Consider the following 20,002-nt stretch of genomic DNA (forward strand, 5'->3'; position numbering starts at 1 on the left):
AACAAGACTAAACTACTCGAGACACTAAAATAAAAAATGTAGATACCTTAAATGTAGGCATTTGATTGGCTTCCACATAGAAACCCGGGTTCCGTCCCTCATACAGAGAACCATAGTCCGGTTCCTGTACACACACACACACACACACACACACACACACACACACACACACAAAGAGATGGAGATAGAATTAGTTGAAGATAGACACAGAAGAAGAAAAAGACAGAAGGTTAGACAGAGGGGCTGAGACACAGCAGTGCAGACGGACAGTGACTGAGTGAGACAGACACGAAGTAATGCGGGCAGACAGAAATACCACAGACCAAGACGCAAATGGAGCAGACAGTCAGAAAAGAGCACAGAGACATGCAGACGGACAAACAAAGTAGTGCAGACAGAGACCCAAAGAGAGCAGACAGATGGTTATACAAGAAAATAAAGAAACAGAGAGATGAGCAAATATAAAAAAAGAGTCAGAAAGGTGCTCAGAGGCAGGCAGAGGAAGCAGACAGAATGTATCAAGTGTGTGTTGGTGTGTGTCTTGGGGTGCGTGTGCGTGTGTGAGACTCACAGCAGTGCCAATCTTCTCCAGTGTCTCCTCATTGATGGGGTAACGCAGCTTCATCTTGCGGTACAGAGGGTGTTTCTCGTAGTAACTGATCAAATCCACCAAACTGTCAAACTCTGACGTACCGAGAACAACAGTCTGTCCCTCCTGCTGCACCCGACAGTGTTTAATCTTCCCCTCCGCTCTGAGAGACAGACAGATAGAGAGAGAGAGAGAGAGAGAGAGAGAGAGAGAGAGAGAGAGAAACAAACCAAAACCAAACTTTCAATACATAAAACAGAGTGTAAGGAAAATGGATGGGGAAAAAAGAACAAGAGAAAGAAAAAAGAATGTACCGGAAGGAGATGGCATAGGAATTTAGCTCCGTCCTCTTCCTCACGAGGAAGGCTCCGTCACGGGGCACCCTCATTAGCATGTTCTCCGCCTGGCTCCGTGTCAGACACGCGTGATACCACCTGAAACACCGTAGTCAAGAAACGCATTACACATGCTTGGTATAGGGTCTTTGTTTATTAGCAAGCTACATGCTTATACCATGCTAATAATATAAACCAGGTGGTAGCTAGGGTGTTGCTAAGCGGTTACTATGGTATTCCAAGTGGTTGCTAAAATATTTCGAATAGATGCAATGTTATTTCAGGTCGTCACTATGCTCTTGCCCCAGCTGGTTACTAGGTTGTTGCTATGTTATTCCAGGTGTTTGTTAGGGTGTTGCTATAGTATTCCATGTGGTTGCTAGGTTGTTGCTATCGTATTCCAGGTGGTTGCTAGGGTGTTGCTATGGTATTCCAGGTGGTTGCTAGGGTGTTGCTATGGTATTCCAGAAACTCACTATGCAGTTCTTCGGGGGTTGCTTTGACAGTCTAGATGGCTACTGGGTGTTGCTAGGTGGTTGCTATGGTATTCTAGGTAGTTGTTAGCATATTTCAAATGATTGCTATGGCATTTCAGGTCGTCACTAAGCTGTGGTTGCTAAGCAGCTGCTATGGACTTTCGGGTCGTCATTTAGCTGAAATTCCAGGTGGCCTGGGTGTTGCTAGGTGGTTGCTATGGTATTCCAGGTGGTTTTGATTAGTATTACATAAACTGATATTTGTAATGAACTGTTGTTTGGTGGTTGCCATGGAATTCCAAGTGGTTAACTTCTTCTAGGCAACTCCTATAGTATTCCAGTGGTGTTTGGTTTGAAAATCCAGGTGTTTGCTGGAAGTTTAGTGGTATTTCTAGTGGTTGTCAGAGGGTTTCTAGTGGTTTGCTCTATTGTGGTTGCTATGGAATTCTAGGTGGTTATTTGGGTGATTGTAGGTAATATAGAATGCACAGGAAAACATTAATTAATAAAAAAAAAAGGCCAATTAACTGAGGAAAAAAGAAATATATATATAACAATTATATATAATATATAAATATATATAAAAATATAAATATAATATATAATTATATAATTAAATATATAATATAAAATAAATATAATAAATTAATATATAAAAATATAATTATAATATAATTATATAATAATTAAATAATATATAATATTAAATATTTTAAAAAGGCAATTTAACTGAGGAAAATAAAACAGCAAAAATAAATATACAATATAAAAATATTTTAATCCAAATTTATTCAATTTAAGGGTATATATTAATATACTGTTTTTATTATTATTATTATTTAATTAATTGTTCTTTTTTCTATTTAGCTCAATTTTATATCATTTACTTTTTTTTTTTTTATCATAGTTAAAAAAATTCTACATTTCTATCAAAAATGTTCCATCCCTCTTTCCTTTTTATTTGATTTGATTTATTTATTCATTTCTTCACTGCAGAGAATTCTGGACTGTCCTGTTGTGTGAAACTGAACCCACACACTCACTCCTTGCTCTCGTGGGCGTTCGTCTGAGGCACGGGTTCGGTCAGTTTCATCTCGAACTCGTTGCAGCGCAGCGCCACCTGCTGATAGTGTGTGATGAGAGCGAAGAGCGTGTCGAACACCAGGTTGTCCGTCAGGTAGAATTTGGGGCTGCCGGATTCCTGGCGAGAGTGAATTCTACAGTGCTGAACACGACCTGAACGCCTGAGGATCAACACACACACACACACACACACACACACACACACACACACACACACACACACACACACACACACACACACACACACACACAACAATTAAACAACTTGTACATTATAATGCATGGACAGAAGAACACAGGTGGAGGTGGCAGAGTGAAAGATGCTGAGATTTCTATCAGGACTGAAGAAGATGGACAGGATAAGAAATTAGTTTTTTAGAGGGACGTGGCACAGGGAGGACGTTTTGGAGTCGAGGTGAAAGAGTTACTATGGTTACAGGTGTTTATAAGCAGCACATTCGTTTAGTTTCAACTGACAACGCAAACTACATGTGTGTTCTAGTAGTTAAACGAATGTGCTGCTTATAAACACCTGTAACCATAGTAACATCCAGTTCCAGTTCCATCCAGAGTGAGACGTACACATTTCCTAATGACCTCACTGAGCTCCATGGAGGAGTTTTGCGTGTGGTGGAACATCTAGGGTTTTAATAAACGGCTCGAGGCGCAAGATTAATTTGTTGAACTGAAGAAGAAAAAAAAAAACGTTCAAATGAGAAACAGAACGAAAAAAAAAAAAAAAAAACAGCAGATCTCCAACAGCTTCATTCTTAAAGACGTGGCACAAACACGGTACTATTAAGATGTTCCATTTCTGATCAGGACTCAAATCCCGACACTGCCAATCTGCTACTGATGGGCCCTAAAGCAAGGCCCTTAACCCTCAATTGCTCAGGTTTATAACAGATACCCAAGTCGCTCTGGATAAAGCTGTAAATATAAATATAAATAAATGCAATCTTTTGGCACTACTTTATCTGTGTGTGTGTGAGCAGCTCGAACTCCTCAATGCTGGAAGTGAACATGCTATAAGCTGATCACCACTTCACCTCGGCACCTTCTTCACCTTCTAATCGTGCACCAACATCCTGGAACACCTCGAACTCAAGTCCTCAATAAGATTTTTGATGCGTTTCTTCAGTCAGGTGGTAACCAAGCAGCAGCATCAGGTTGTTAGGTTTCTCAACTGTCAGTAGAACAATCGAACACAGACATGAAATCCTACCAGAAAGATAAAGTGTAGTCTCCCACAAACGTCTCGCTCTCTCGCACCAGGAACGACCCGTCCGGAGCGCCCGTTTCCAGGCAGTATTCCGAGAGGAGCCGCTCCGCAATCTGACGTCCGTCACGTCCCGCCCCCAGCTTCCCATGGAACCACTTCTCGCTGACGTGCTGATCCATGCCATTTCCAACCTGGAGAGAAATGAGATCAGGAGGATCACGGAGAAGCTGGTGAGGATACGACCGTTTTCACACATTACATGTAACTACAAATGGATAAAAAGTACATCATGTTACAACCCTAACTGTTACAAGCTTTAGGGAGGTCTCAGTACCGCCACTGCACACAGGGGTTAGTCTGCTCACCTCACGGTGTTCCTCCTCATCCTCATTGCCTTGGTTACTGGTGGTTTCCTCCGAGTAGTAGATCTTACTGCTTGTGAGAACGAAGAAGTGCGGGTACCACTCCTACAATGAGAAGAAAAGATTCCACCGCTCATAAAAGACTCGGTCCCAATAGCGTTAAATGAAACATGACTGAGGAGAAATGAAACCGGGTTCTCACATGGTTGATGGGATCCTCAAGGAACAAGATTCCGTTCTTGATGGAGTTGCTGATGTCGTTTTCTGAGTACGGGGTGGACGTGGAAACCTCTTCATACGCACTTCCCTCTGCTAACTTCTTGTGCTGTTCGTGGAAGCAGTGAAATGTTAATAAAGCGATAAAGTGAGAGTGAAAACAAGGCGGAGCAATTTCATGGTTAACAACAATTACCAAAACTATACCATCAATCAACACTGATACCCCCGAATACCTCAACACTGATACCTCAACACTGATACCCCCGAATACCTCAACACTGACACCCCCGAATACCTCAACACTGATGCTTTAACACTGATACCCCCAAATACCTCAACACTGATTCCTTAACACTGATACCCCCGAATACCTCAACACTGATACCTCAACACTGACACCCCCGAATACCTTAACACTGATGCCTCAACACTGATACCCCCAAATACCTCAACACCGATACCCCCGAATACCTCAACAATGATACCCTTAAATACCTCAACACTGATACCCCCGAATTCCTCAACACTGATACCATAACACTGATGCCCCCGAATGCCTCAACACTGCTCCATCAATTGACTGCTGCTAATTTTAAAGTGTTACACATTTAATATGAGGTGAGTTATAAGAGGTGGTTGCTAGGGTGCCGCTATGTGGTTGCTATTGTATACCAGGTGTTTGCTAGGGTGCCGCTATGTGGTTGCTATTGTATTCCAGGTGGTTGCTAGGTTGCCGCTATGTGGTTGCTATGGTATTCCAGGTGGTTGCTAGGGTGCCTCTATGTGGATACTGGGGTATTCCAGGTGGTTGCTAGGGTGCCTCTATGTGGATACTGGGGTATTCCAGGTGGTTGCTAGGGTGCCTCTATGTGGTTGCTAAGGTATTCCAAGTGGACTGCTGCTGGGAGGTTGCAATTATATTCCAGGTGGTTGCTAGGGGGTTGCTTTGAAAGTCCAGGAGATTACTTGGGTGTTGGTTAAGCAGTTGGTAGGCAACGGGATTCCTGATCATTATGGTGTTGCTTGGGGGTTGGTATGATATTCAAGGTGGTTGCTAGATGGCTTGCGATGTTTTTACATGTTTCTACAGGTTTGTCATGGTATAACAAGCTGTTGCCACAGTGTTTTTTTGGTGGTCTGCTCTTGGATCCGAGGTTAAACTCACCTTGATCAGAATCTTCCTCTTGAGCTGATTGGGTGACGGGAGCCCGTCTGCAGAAATGTCAACCGCTTTAGTTAGGAGCATTTCCCCGAACACCTTCTTGAAGTGCGTGGCCATGTTCCTCTGCTGAACAATGCTGCAGTGGTCCTCAATTGAGAGGATTATTGGAAATCTAGAAGCAAAAAAAATAAATAAAATCAAGAGAAACACAACCATGGCAATGTCAAGCCAACATCTTTCATCTGAACATCTGAAATTTAGGTGAGGTTTTTCCTGTAACGCTGTAGGTGAGCTTCAAACTCCTCACAAATGTCCTACAGAAATCATTGGTGTTTATTAACACAATTTCAAAGAATGAACTGCAGCATTAATACATAAAGATATGGTTTATTATGGATTATTTTATACACTAGAGCCAAAAGTATATGGACAACATTTCCAGCCATACGTGCTTCTTCACCAAACTGTTGCACAAATTTAGAAGCACAAAAGTGTATCAGTCGTCTTTGGATGCATTTGGTAGAATGAAATCTTGCCTCTACTTCAACTAGGAGACCAAAACCTGCTCCAACATGACTATGCCCCTGTGCACAAAGTCAGCTCCATGAACATCTGCTTTCCATGATTTGAAAGACCTGGAAGATCTTCCACTATAGTGCTTCATACCCTATTGAACTCGTTTGGGATTCATTTTTCACACTGACCAGGCCTCTTCACCTACATCAGATCCTGACTTTACCAACACCCCATTGTGGCTCCACAAACCTCCACAAAATCTAGTGGAACATCTTCCCAGAAGAGTGGAGCTTATAATAACAGTGAATGGAGACTAAATATGAGCGTGCAATGGTCAGGTGTCCACAAACTTTTGGCTGTATAATGTGTGTGTTCAAAGTGTGTATTGTATATTCACCGGCACGCGCACACACACACACACACACACACACACACACACACACTCACTCGGATGTGACAAAGGCGTGTTCTTTGATGGTCGTGAGAACGTCGATGAACTTGATCTTGGTGGTGAGAGTGTGGCCGTGATAGATGACCGGCATCCCATCAGGACCGTCCCAGCAGTCCACTGCAAACACACACACACACACACACACACACACACACACACACACACACACACACACACACACACACACACACACACTTAATACTTTTCCTGATCAAAGTTTTCCTGTGTTTCAAGTTTCTCACTTTTCTGTTCACCTGTTCTGGTCTTTTTAAGGATTTACACATAAAACTGACAACGAACTGCATCTTGAATGATCCAGAATAGTTCTGTATCTCATACTTAAAATAAAATCGTATGTAATACGATTAATTATAATAGTATAATAGTCATTTCTTTATTGAACACAGATAATGTATTAGACATTAGTACCACATAATAGATTTTACAGCATGTGCTGCTATGAAGAGGCCTGTGTGTGTGTGTGTGTGTGTGTGTGTGTGTGTGTGTGTGTGTGTGTATACACGCTCACACTCGATGCATCTGCAGCCCATCCTCAGGCAGCGGGCGTACGCCTCCAGAGATGACTCGCTGGAAAACTGGTCTCCCGTAAGGTAGCTAAAAACAGACACTTGCGTCAGGGCCAGGAAATGTGTATGCTGTAGTAAAAACGCTCTCCTTCACCCCCACATCTCTCTCTCTCTCCATCTCTCTCTCTTTCTCTCTCTGCAGGCTTCTGTTTACACAACAATCTGCTGCTTCGCCACATGAAATCAGACTCTTACACTTCAGTGGAGTGTGTGGCTCTAACTGGGGCGTACAAACTTTTGCACCTCGGAAGTCTTCGCTTTGAACAGTGACATTTTCTTCTGTCCTCACGTTTTGAATTAGCTTCAATCGTGTGTGTGTGTGTGTGTGTGTGTGTTTTAGGTGTGTGTGTGTGTGTGTGATAGGCATTTCATTTTGTGTTGTTACTGTTCATTAACATAACCACAGCGCCACCCTTCAGCCGGACGACTGCCACTACGCCCCGTTTTTCCTCCTCAAAATATTCATTTGTGTCTTACTGGAAATCCGATACGATTCAAATTGTGTATCGTCATATTTAAAATGACAAAAGTTTCAAGACAATTTTTGTAACAGCCAACAGGTGGCAGCACAAGGCTGAAACGCACAGTCACAGGGAGCACCAGGCATCATAAGTCAGTGTGGTAAAAGACTGAAAGCTGTGAGATTGGTGCTGTTCTGACCACGTGTGTTCCCACATCAAATATGCCACAGAGACGTTTGACTTATTGCGATGCTGCGACGAGTCGTACGAGGTGTTTCAAGCGGCACGCACGTGCTTCAAAAGCAAAAGAACATCACTGGAAGACCTTCAACCTTGTGGCTGAATGAATCTTCACAAATCTAGTAGAACATCTCAGAAAAGTGGAGCTCATAAAAGGAGCAAATGGAAACCAAATGGGGAATGAAATGTTTAAAAAGTAGCACATGGCAATCTTCCAGTCAGGTGTTCACACAACACCTCAACCAGCAGCACTCAGTGGAAACACTGGGTATAAAAATAAAAAGGTGTCAGCAGAGTGTCAGCAGATCTGAGGTAGTCATGGGAAGGGAAAAAAGCGAATGGTTTCCATCGTAGTCCGAGCACGGCGTGACCAGGCCACAATGACTTCAACAGAAATGGCATTCAAGATCAAGGCTTCTCACCTTTTACCCACTCATAACCAACTGCTCATCTATTTATAACCTCGAACACTCCATCGTTCAACTTTTACTCCAAGGTTCTTAAAGTCCAGTAAACCAAGAACATGTTTTAGATCCCAGCAGCATCATCATCAGGATTGTTCTGCAAAATCTAACAACAGCTTCAACTTCTCAATGCTGGAAAGTGACAATGGTACAAGGTGATAATCCACAGTTTGGTCTGAGACTTTACACCATTTAAATAAAGAGAAACGTCCATGAAACCAGCAACCATAATCGAATCATCCAGTCATTTTTTCCTCCAGGTTCTGTTCCTGGGAAATTTCTGAGAGCTCACACTTGAGACTTCCATAAAATGTTCCAAAAACATTCTCTCCTTAAGAAAACTCAAACATGAACACCACATGGATTCCTATGAATGAGCTGCTGCTTTAAAAAGGGTAACGGACACATTAATATAAACCTGTGCTGCTGTTCTGACCAATCAGAATCTAAATTTTAAAAAGACTTCACATTGCTATGTTTTATTTTAGATTATACTGGAATACTCTGAATACTTGTTCATGTGGGAAGTAGAAACAGAAAAACAATCATTGCGGATTCAGCTGGGAATTTGCACCGAATCTTCTCGGGAAAGACGCTATTACAGAAGTTTACTGTAGGAGAAAAGACACTAAATAGACCCCTGTGCTCAACCAATCAGTGAGCTGCATTATTCCTGGCTCCGCCCACAATATTATAGGGTGCAAAAGATGAAAATCTGTTCCTGTACCTCAGTCAGATGAAGTGTAAATCATCTTAGATTTAAAAACATCTAATATTACTGATAGGCAAAATGACAGAAGAGCACTACTCTGTGTATGTGTGTGTGTGTGTGTGTGTGTGTGTGTGTGTGTGTGTGTGTGTGTGTGTGTGTGTGAGAAAGAAAGAGACTGAACACTTACGTATTATGTGAAGAAGAAATCCAGTAGTGCGACAAAGGATTGTTCATGTCCTCAGGATGCACTTGGTCCAGCGTGGAATCCCAGATGGAGTTCTCTTTAGAGAACAGGTACGTGAGGAACTAAGAGGAAACGAAGCAAGAGCGAGATGGATAGGAAAAGAGAGAATGAAGAGAGGGGGCATGAAGGAAAGACAAAAAGAATGATCAAAAATGAAATTTCACACCGGCACTAATATAATACAGTATAACTGTGTGCTACAGTACAGTGTAGTATAGTGTAATATTTATAATTGTAGTATTACATAGTAGGATGTAGGAAGTATAATGTGTAGTAAAGTACAGTGTAGAACGACATGGTAATATTGTATAGTGTAGTATAGTATAGAGTGTAACAGCATAGTATGTGTAGTGTAGTATAGTGTAGAACTGCATAATAGTGTAAAATTGTATAGTATAGTATTAGTATGTGTAGTGTAGTATAGTATAGTGTAGCACTGCATAATATAGTGTAACATTGTATAGTATGGTGTAGTGTAGTATAGTGTAGAACTGCATAATATAATGTAAAATTGTATAGTATAGTATTAGTATGTGTAGTATAGTATAGCACTGCATAATAGTGTAAAATTGTATAGTATAGTATTAGTATGTGTATTATAGTATAGTATAGCACTGCATAATGTAAAATTGTATAGTATAGTATTAGTATGTGTAGTATAGTATAGTGTAGCACTGCATAATGTAAAATTGTATAGTATAGTATTAGTATGTGTAGTATAGTATAGTGTAGCACTGCATAATGTAAAATTGTATAGTATAGTATTAGTATGTGTAGTATAGTATAGTGTAGCACTGCATAATGTAAAATTGTATAGTATTAGTATGTGTAGTGTAGTATAGTGTAGCACTGCATAATGTAAAATTGTATAGTATAGTATTAGTATGTGTAGTATAGTATAGTGTAGCACTGCATAATGTAAAATTGTATAGTATAGTATTAGTATGTGTAGTACAGTATAGTGTAGCACTGCATAATGTAAAATTGTATAGTAGTGTTAGTATGTGTAGTATAGTATAGTGTAGCACTGCATAATGTAAAATTGTATAGTATAGTATTAGTATGTGTAGTATAGTATAGTGTAGCACTGCATAATGTAAAATTGTATAGTATTAGTATGTGTAGTGTAGTATAGTGTAGCACTGCATAATGTAAAATTGTATAGTATAGTATTAGTATGTGTAGTATAGTATAGTGTAGCACTGCATAATGTAAAATTGTATAGTATAGTATTAGTATGTGTAGTATAGTATAGTGTAGCACTGCATAATGTAAAATTGTATAGTATTAGTATGTGTAGTGTAGTATAGTGTAGCACTGCATAATGTAAAATTGTATAGTATAGTATTCGTATGTGTAGTATAGTATAGTGTAGCACTGCATAATAGTGTAAAATTGTATAGTATAGTATTAGTATGTGTAGTATAGTGTAGCACTGCATAATGTAAAATTGTATAGTATAGTATTAGTATGTGTAGTGTAGTATAGTATAGCACTGCATAATGTAAAATTGTATAGTATAGTATTAGTATGTGTAGTATAGTATAGTGTAGCACTGCATAATAGTGTAAAATTGTATAGTATAGTATTAGTATGTGTAGTGTAGTATAGTATAGCACTGCATAATGTAAAATTGTATAGTATAGTATTAGTATGTGTAGTATAGTATAGTGTAGCACTGCATAATGTAAAATTGTATAGTATAGTATTAGTATGTGTAGTATAGTATAGTGTAGCACTGCATAATAGTGTAAAATTGTATAGTATAGTATTAGTATGTGTAGTATAGTATAGCACTGCATAATAGTGTAACATTGTATAGTATAGTATTAGTATGTGTAGTATAGTATAGTGTAGCACTGCATAATAGTGTAAAATGGTATAGTATAGTATTAGTATGTGTAGTATAGTATAGTACTGCATAATAGTGTAAAATTGTATAGTATAGTATTAGTATGTGTAGTATAGTATAGTGTAGCACTGCATAATAGTGTAAAATTGTATAGTATAGTATTAGTATGTGTAGTATAGTATAGTGTAGCACTGCATAATGTAAAATTGTATAGTATATTATTAGTATGTGTAGTATAGTATAGTGTAGCACTGCAAATTGTAAAATTGTATAGTATAGTATTAGTATGTGTAGTGTAGTATAGTATAGTATAGCACTGCATAATAGTGTAAAATTGTATAGTATAATATTAGTATGTGTAGTATAGTATAGTGTAGCACTGCATAATAGTGTAAAATTGTATAGTATAATATTAGTATGTGTAGTATAGTATAGTGTAGCACTGCATAATAGTGTAAAATTGTATAGTATAATATTAGTATGTGTAGTATAGTATAGTGTAGCACTGCATAATAGTGTAAAATTGTATAGTATGGTGTAGTGTAGTATAGTGTAGAACTGCATAATAGTGTAAAATTGTATAGTATTAGTATGTGTAGTGTAATGAAGTATAGTGTAGTGTAAAACTGCATAATAGTGTAAAATTGTATAGTATAGTATTAGTATGTGTAGTATAATATAGTATAGCACTGCATAATGAAAAATTGTATAGTATAATATTAGTATGTGTAGTATAGTATAGCGTAGCACTGCATAATAGTGTAAAATTGTATAGTATTAGTATGTGTAGTGAAGTATAGTATAGTGTAGAACTGCATAATATAGTGTAATTGTATAGTATTGTGTAGTATAATGTGTTGTTTACTTTAGTGTAGAACTGCAGTATATGTAGTACAGTGTAGTATGGAGTTGTACAGTGTGAAATAATAGAAAGAGAAGCATATTGATGTTTGGTAAAATACAGTGTGACAGTTGTGTTGTACACTACATACAGTATCTATATACTGTACAAAAGTAAGTACACCCCCTTAATTTTTTAGCAACCATTTTTTTGAACAATTTAAACAATAATGTGTGTATGTTGTTATTTTAGAGGACAGTAAATCTGTCCTGATACACAAACTGCACACTGATACTCTAAAACAGATCTGTTTTATTTCTATCGTTTTGCCCCTTCAGAATGTATTAAGATAGTTGCTGAAATGTGAGGGGTGCACTTACTTTTGTGAGATCCTGTAGTCTAGTATCGTATAGTGTATTATAGTATTTCATATAGTATTTGATTTACACATTTCTTTACATATTTTCTTTAACTTAATTGTTTATACATGTATTTTCTAAGCTACTTAATATTCATCATATTCAATTCACGTTAATTTGTATTGCGATTTTAACAACGAACATTGTCTCAACGCAGCTTTATACATAAAGAAGGAATGAATTATTAAAGCATCTCTGTGCTAATGACGTCCGTTAGCTTCAACTTCAGCTTAGCCTTGTAGTCATAAGGTTTAATAAAGAAATCTTTACACAGGAAATACGTGTTGTAGCATAAGAGTTCTAGCAAATGATAATTCATTACTTATATATGATGTAAAAAGTATTTCACAGTGAATGATAAAGAAACAGAGCTCTGACTTGAGGTCAGAAGCAGAGAACAAGACGACCACAAAACCTCAGTATAGGAAACGCAGCAACACTCAAACCTGAATCGTTGTACTTTATCAAAACAAATGTGCCTAAAGACTGAGAATAAAGACTCAATTAATAAAATTAATACATAAACATTTAATTAGTAATTAAATCGTCTCAAGTAATTAATTAAACAAATTTAATACATTTAAAATATAAAATACATTTATACGTTTTTTTACTAATGAAGAAATAAATAAACAAATGAAAACAACATACAACAGTTTTGTAACATTATACAAAGTATCTGGGGTGTGTGTGTGTGTGTGTGTGTGTGTGTGTGTGTGTGTGTGTGTGTTTTTTCCCCACCTCATCCTGATAGAAGTAAGGCTGATCAATCTCCCTCAGTGGATCCTTCAGGTAATGAAACATAAACTCTTGAACCTTGTTATTGTCTGTAGCCCAGAGTTCCTGAACACACACACACACACACACACACACACACACACACACACACGAATCAAAATGTGACTAAATTTGTAAGTTTGGTTACAGCAAAAAAAAAAAAAAATTTACACAATTCGGCCAAAAGTATGTGGACACCTGAGCAAGATTGCTATGTGCTTCTTTTTGAACGTCCCGTTCCACATTTAATGCACTGCAGATGTTCCAATATATCAGTATACAGTTTAAGAAGGAAGCACATCTGGTGTCCCGATACTTTTGGCCACACAGTGTGAATTAATGGAACTCTAAATCAGACACGTGGTTCTGTGATGAGCCCACAATCCGCTGCGGTAAAGAGAGAGTCACTTTTTCTCACAGTTTTGTAAAAGTTTCTCGGTTTCTATCTTAAGATTCACGAGAAGATAGCGGAGATGTTGAGAAGATCTCGCGATCTGGGGAGAACTTCGAGAAACGGCGAAGTGAAAACTTGTCTCACCTTCTGACACTCAATCAGAAAGTGCTGGAAATTCTCCAGTGTGATCCTCTGCTCAGGTCCCTCAATAAAACTGCAAACACCACCAGAGACGTGTTACAGAGAAAAACACCAGAGATACGAATACTGAGCAGTGAAAAGAGGGAGGGAGGGAGGGAGAGAGAGAGAGAGAGAGAGAGAGAGAGAGAGAGAGAGAGAACGTGAGAGAAGGAGAGAGTACCTCTGAAGGAATGGAATATCCATCTGCAGGAGAGAAAAAGAGAGAAGTCAGGATTAAATTTACGTTAAGCAGATAACTAATTACACACCTCACATAAAAGCACATGTTAAACTGGTGTTTATCTTGCAATCACATCACACGTTCTCTCTCTCTCTCTCTCTCTCTCTTTGATATGAGCAAATAATCATATAATACAGCAGACACACAGCAGTGATTAAATCATATGAGAAACACACACACACACACACACACACACACACACACACACAGAGAGAAAGAAAAAAAAAGCACAGACAGCAAGAGAGAGAGACTCATGGGATTGAACTGTTTAGTCACTGTACATAGAGGTCATCTCAGTGTGTGTGTGTGTGTGTGTGTGTGTGTGTGTGTGTGTGTGTGTGTGTGTGTGTGTGTGTTTCAGGACAGGCTAATGGCTTTCAGCAGAGGGATGTTGAAGCTTTTTAAGAGGCCCAGTATTGATTTAGCAGTCATTTGAGAACACACACACACACAAACACAACGGGGGTGGGGGGGTTTCAGACGCAGATCAGCTGGAGTGAGTTTCACTTATGGGAGTTGAACCTGATTATCTTACCATTACCCCTTTTTACCTCTCTCTCTCTCTCTCTCTCACACACACACACGCACACACACACACACACACACACACACAAACACTACTTACAGATTTCTGTGCATCAAACATCAGACTACGGTACAGCTGCGCAAACTGACTGTAGGAGACGTCGCCGCTCCTCAACTCGCCATCCTGAAACACACAATAAATAACAATAAAAATAATTATTCACTTCACTTCACTTCGTGTGTGTGTGTGTGTGTGTGTGTGTGGTAGTTTTACCGGAAGCTTCTCTCGTAGAAACTTCATGTTGGGGACTCGGTAGTTGACTTGGCTCAGCATGCTCTTCAGATCCTTACAGGAAATTCTAATAAACAAATAAATAACATTATATTTTTTGTTTGTTTTAAATCTCTTCAAACTGTTAAAAGTTGAAAAAAGTATAAAAAGTTGACTGATGAACCGATTAAAAAAATAAATAAATAAAGTGTGCGTCGGATCGAAGTTGGCGTTGTGTATCGCGTGTATAGCGTTGTGTATCGCGTTGTGTATCGCGTTGTGTATCGCGTTGTGTATCGCGTTGTGTATCGCGTTGTGTATCGCGTTGTGTATCGCGTTGTGTATCGCGTTGTGTATCGCGTTGTGTATCGCGTTGTGTATCGCGTTGTGTATCGCGTTGTGTATCGCGTGTATATAGGGTGTATCGCGTTGTGTATCGCGTGTATATAGGGTGTATCGCGTTGTGTATCGCGTGTATATAGGGTGTATCGCGTTGTGTATCGCGTGTATATAGGGTGTATCGCGTTGTGTATCGCGTGTATATAGGGTGTATCGCGTTGTGTATCGCGTGTATATAGGGTGTATCGCGTTGTGTATCGCGTGTATATAGGGTGTATCGCGTTGTGTATCGCGTGTATATAGGGTGTATAGCGTTGTGTATCGCGTGTATATAGGGTGTATAGCGTTGTGTATCGCGTGTATATAGGGTGTATAGCGTTGTGTATCGCGTGTATATAGGGTGTATAGCGTTGTGTATCGCGTGTATATAGGGTGTATAGCGTTGTGTATCGCGTGTATATAGGGTGTATAGCGTTGTGTATCGCGTGTATATAGGGTGTATAGCGTTGTGTATCGCGTGTATATAGGGTGTATAGCGTTGTGTATCGCGTGTATATAGGGTGTATAGCGTTGTGTATCGCGTGTATATAGGGTGTATAGCGTTGTGTATCGCGTGTATATAGGGTGTATAGCGTTGTGTATCGCGTGTATATAGGGTGTATAGCGTTGTGTATCGCGTGTATATAGGGTGTATAGCGTTGTGTATCGCGTGTATATAGGGTGTATAGCGTTGTGTATCGCGTGTATATAGGGTGTATAGCGTTGTGTATCGCGTGTATATAGGGTGTATAGCGTTGTGTATCGCGTGTATATAGGGTGTATAGCGTTGTGTATCGCGTGTATATAGGGTGTATAGCGTTGTGTATCGCGTGTATATAGGGTGTATAGCGTTGTGTATCGCGTGTATATAGGGTGTATAGCGTTGTGTATCGCGTGTATATAGGGTGTATAGCGTTGTGTATCGCGTGTATATAGGGTGTATAGCGTTGTGTATCGCGTGTATATAGGGTGTATAGCGTTGTGTATCGCGTGTATATAGGGTGTATAGCGTTGTGTATCGCGTGTATATAGGGTGTATAGCGTTGTGTATCGCGTGTATATAGGGTGTATAGCGTTGTGTATCGCGTGTATATAGGGTGTATAGCGTTGTGTATCGCGTGTATATAGGGTGTATAGCGTTGTGTATCGCGTGTATATAGGGTGTATAGCGTTGTGTATCGCGTGTATATAGGGTGTATAGCGTTGTGTATCGCGTGTATATAGGGTGTATAGCGTTGTGTATCGCGTGTATATAGGGTGTATAGCGTTGTGTATCGCGTGTATATAGGGTGTATAGCGTTGTGTATCGCGTGTATATAGGGTGTATAGCGTTGTGTATCGCGTGTATATAGGGTGTATAGCGTTGTGTATCGCGTGTATATAGGGTGTATAGCGTTGTGTATCGCGTGTATATAGGGTGTATAGCGTTGTGTATCGCGTGTATATAGGGTGTATAGCGTTGTGTATCGCGTGTATATAGGGTGTATAGCGTTGTGTATCGCGTGTATATAGGGTGTATAGCGTTGTGTATCGCGTGTATATAGGGTGTATAGCGTTGTGTATCGCGTGTATATAGGGTGTATAGCGTTGTGTATCGCGTGTATATAGGGTGTATAGCGTTGTGTATCGCGTGTATATAGGGTGTATAGCGTTGTGTATCGCGTGTATATAGGGTGTATAGCGTTGTGTATCGCGTGTATATAGGGTGTATAGCGTTGTGTATCGCGTGTATATAGGGTGTATAGCGTTGTGTATCGCGTGTATATAGGGTGTATAGCGTTGTGTATCGCGTGTATATAGGGTGTATAGCGTTGTGTATCGCGTGTATATAGGGTGTATAGCGTTGTGTATCGCGTGTATATAGGGTGTATAGCGTTGTGTATCGCGTGTATATAGGGTGTATAGCGTTGTGTATCGCGTGTATATAGGGTGTATAGTGTTGTGTATCGCGTGTATATAGGGTGTATAGTGTTGTGTATCGCGTGTATATAGGGTGTAGTGTTGTGTATCGCGTGTATATAGGGTGTATAGTGTTGTGTATCGCGTGTATAGCGTTGTGTATCGCGTGTATATAGGGTGTATAGTGTTGTGTATCGCGTGTATAGCGTTGTGTATCGCGTGTATATAGGGTGTATAGCATTGTGTATCGCGTGTATATAGGGTGTATAGCGTTGTGTATCGCGTGTATATAGGGTGTATAGTGTTGTGTATCGCGTGTATAGTGTTGTGTATCGCGTGTATATAGGGTGTATAGTGTTGTGTATCGCGTGTATATAGGGTGTATAGTGTTGTGTATCGTGTGTATATAGGGTGTATAGTGTTGTGTATCGCGTGTATAGTGTTGTGTATCGCGTGTATATAGGGTGTATAGTGTTGTGTATCGCGTGTATATAGGGTGTATAGTGTTGTGTATCGCGTGTATATAGGGTGTATAGTGTTGTGTATCGCGTGTATAGCGTTGTGTATCGCGTGTATATAGGGTGTATAGCGTTGTGTATCGCGTGTATATAGGGTGTATAGTGTTGTGTATCGCGTGTATATAGGGTGTATAGTGTTGTGTATCGCGTGTATATAGGGTGTATAGTGTTGTGTATCGCGTGTATATAGTGTTGTGTATCGCGTGTATATAGGGTGTATAGTGTTGTGTATCGCGTGTATATAGGGTGTATAGTGTTGTGTATCGCGTGTATAGCGTTGTGTATCGCGTGTATATAGGGTGTATAGTGTTGTGTATCGCGTGTATAGCGTTGTGTATCGCGTGTATATAGGGTGTATAGCGTTGTGTATCGCGTGTATATAGGGTGTATAGCGTTGTGTATCGCGTGTATATAGGGTGTATAGCGTTGTGTATCGCGTGTATATAGGGTGTATAGCGTTGTGTATCGCGTGTATATAGGGTGTATAGCGTTGTGTATCGCGTGTATATAGGGTGTATAGCGTTGTGTATCGCGTGTATATAGGGTGTATAGTGTTGTGTATCGCGTGTATAGCGTTGTGTATCGCGTGTATATAGGGTGTATAGCGTTGTGTATCGCGATGCACAGTAACATATTTGCGTCGTTACAAAGAAACGTATATTATTTTTGTATATAACTATTAAGAGATGCTACACTTTTACCATGTAGAAAATAAGCAATCATTTCTGATCAATATTAGAAATGTAGATCAATTTCTGCTCATTAAACGGTTTCTCGAGCGCGTTCTCTCAGCACGGCTGCTGCTACGTGAACACAACGCATCACAACACTACGGAGACCGAGGCATGTCCTGAGAGGAACTTCCTACACACACACACACACACACACACACACACCAGGAACATCTGGTTTTGAGTTTGAAGTCAGAATTCACTTAAGTAAATTGATGATTGATGAAAATTGATGAAAGTGAACGATTTGTTCCATATTGAATTGCAGAGCATCAGATTTCTCCATCGGAACACACTAAATCATAATCTGATCAATTCGCATCGGTAGCTGCTTCATACACATATTTACTGTATTGCATCATTGGCTATGCATCAAGGAGCGAATCGCATCGGCCTCAGTGATGAGGATCTCCAATAAACAAAATCTAGTAGAACATCTCTTTAGAAGAGTTTATTATAACAGCAACTGGAGACTAAATTTGGAATGGGAGGTTTAAAGAGAAGCACATAGCAATCTTATGGTCAGGTGTCCACAAAATTCTTCACACACACACACACACACACACACACTTATCAGGGTCTATTTAATTCTATATCCTTTAACAAAACATACAAAATCAGAGTTCATTCGATTCTATAGAATTCTTCTCACACACACACACACACACAGGCAGTGGACACTGCATGTGTTTATTGATATTAAACCAGGAAGTCGAAGACGACCTGAACCCCCCCCCACCCGCCCAGAGGACGGGCCATGCAACGCTCTTCCTTTCTTCCTGCCTTCCTTTCTTTCTTTCCTCTCCGGCTGTGTTGTTGTGCTGATGAGCGAGAGGAAGGTGCGCGTTCACTTCTCTAAGCCTCACTTCCTGTCGCAGGATGTGTAGCGGCTTACGGCCCCCAGCTGAGACTCTACACTCTAGCTCTCTCTCTACGACAGGTCTGTGTGTGTGTGTGTGTGTGTGTGTGCAGAAAAAGCTGATAAGACCTAATTACAGAGTCAGCAAGTTTAACTCCTTCCACAAAAAACACAGCACATGAAGCTGTTAAATGAAGACAGGAAGCATCAAACAGCTCATATTCTCTCTCTCTCACACACACACACACACACACACACACACACACACACACACACGAAATCAGTTTATTACTTTCTTACTCAAGCACAAAAAATACTGGCTTCTGATTGGCTGGAACAAACAGAAATGTAATGCTGCTCCTGTGTTGAGATGCTGGTTGGATCGTAACCATGACAACAATTTATCTATACAGCATAAATTTTGTTGAAGTGAAATCTTTTTGACCAGACGAACCACGCAGGTTCACATTCAGTCACACCCACTAAACTCCGGAACGCAGAGGAAGTGTACTGAACTCAAGGTACGGAACGCAGGCAAGAAAAAAGTACAGAACGCCGATGAGAAAGAGTACGGAACAACTACGAGACAGAGTACGGAACACCAAGGTACTGTTAAGTAGCAGTATGGAACAGCAAGGGGAAATGTTAAGGAACAGTACAGAATATCGAGGAGACCGCCAATGAGCAGTATGGAGCGCCAACAAAGAGCAAGAAATGCGGAGGAAGAGTAAAGAACTCTACTGAGCGGCAAGAGGAGCACAGAGAAACAGTATGGAACGCCAAAAAAGAGTAAGGAACGTCAAGAAAGATTAAGGAACGCAGAGAAACGCTTGTTCCGTCCGGATCAGCAATGTCTTAATATTAAGTGTAGCGATTCTGTAGGAATCTCTCCTCTCCTTTTCCTCCAGTCTTATACACTGTTCTGTGGGTGAGTGATGTAAGGTGACACACACACACACACACACACACACACACACACACGGTTTATTTATAA

The 20,002-nt window shown here is 39.9% G+C and overlaps 1 protein-coding gene across 2 annotated transcripts in view; it reads right to left on the minus strand.

The window, feature by feature from the left end:
• Window positions 1–20,002, minus strand: part of plcg1 (phospholipase C, gamma 1) — a 43,495-nt gene continuing 23,493 nt past the window's right edge. For both annotated transcript variants that reach the window (XM_083520871.1, XM_083520870.1), the window contains exons 6-21: window positions 14,627–14,711; window positions 14,453–14,536; window positions 13,768–13,790; window positions 13,551–13,620; window positions 12,977–13,078; window positions 9,067–9,185; window positions 6,945–7,030; window positions 6,412–6,532; window positions 5,452–5,620; window positions 4,270–4,392; window positions 4,071–4,172; window positions 3,709–3,896; window positions 2,444–2,644; window positions 904–1,023; window positions 572–752; window positions 1–124 (exon numbers count right to left, since the gene is read on the minus strand). In XM_083520871.1, coding sequence (XP_083376997.1) covers window positions 8–124; window positions 572–752; window positions 904–1,023; window positions 2,444–2,644; window positions 3,709–3,896; window positions 4,071–4,172; window positions 4,270–4,392; window positions 5,452–5,620; window positions 6,412–6,532; window positions 6,945–7,030; window positions 9,067–9,185; window positions 12,977–13,078; window positions 13,551–13,620; window positions 13,768–13,790; window positions 14,453–14,536; window positions 14,627–14,711 — 1,891 coding nt within the window. In that variant the 3' untranslated portion in view covers window positions 1–7. The remainder of the gene's footprint in view (window positions 125–571; window positions 753–903; window positions 1,024–2,443; window positions 2,645–3,708; window positions 3,897–4,070; window positions 4,173–4,269; window positions 4,393–5,451; window positions 5,621–6,411; window positions 6,533–6,944; window positions 7,031–9,066; window positions 9,186–12,976; window positions 13,079–13,550; window positions 13,621–13,767; window positions 13,791–14,452; window positions 14,537–14,626; window positions 14,712–20,002) is intronic.

This window comes from Silurus aristotelis (assembly GCF_946808225.1).
Source record: "Silurus aristotelis genome assembly, chromosome: 19".
Classification (NCBI taxonomy): Eukaryota; Metazoa; Chordata; class Actinopteri; order Siluriformes; family Siluridae; genus Silurus; species Silurus aristotelis.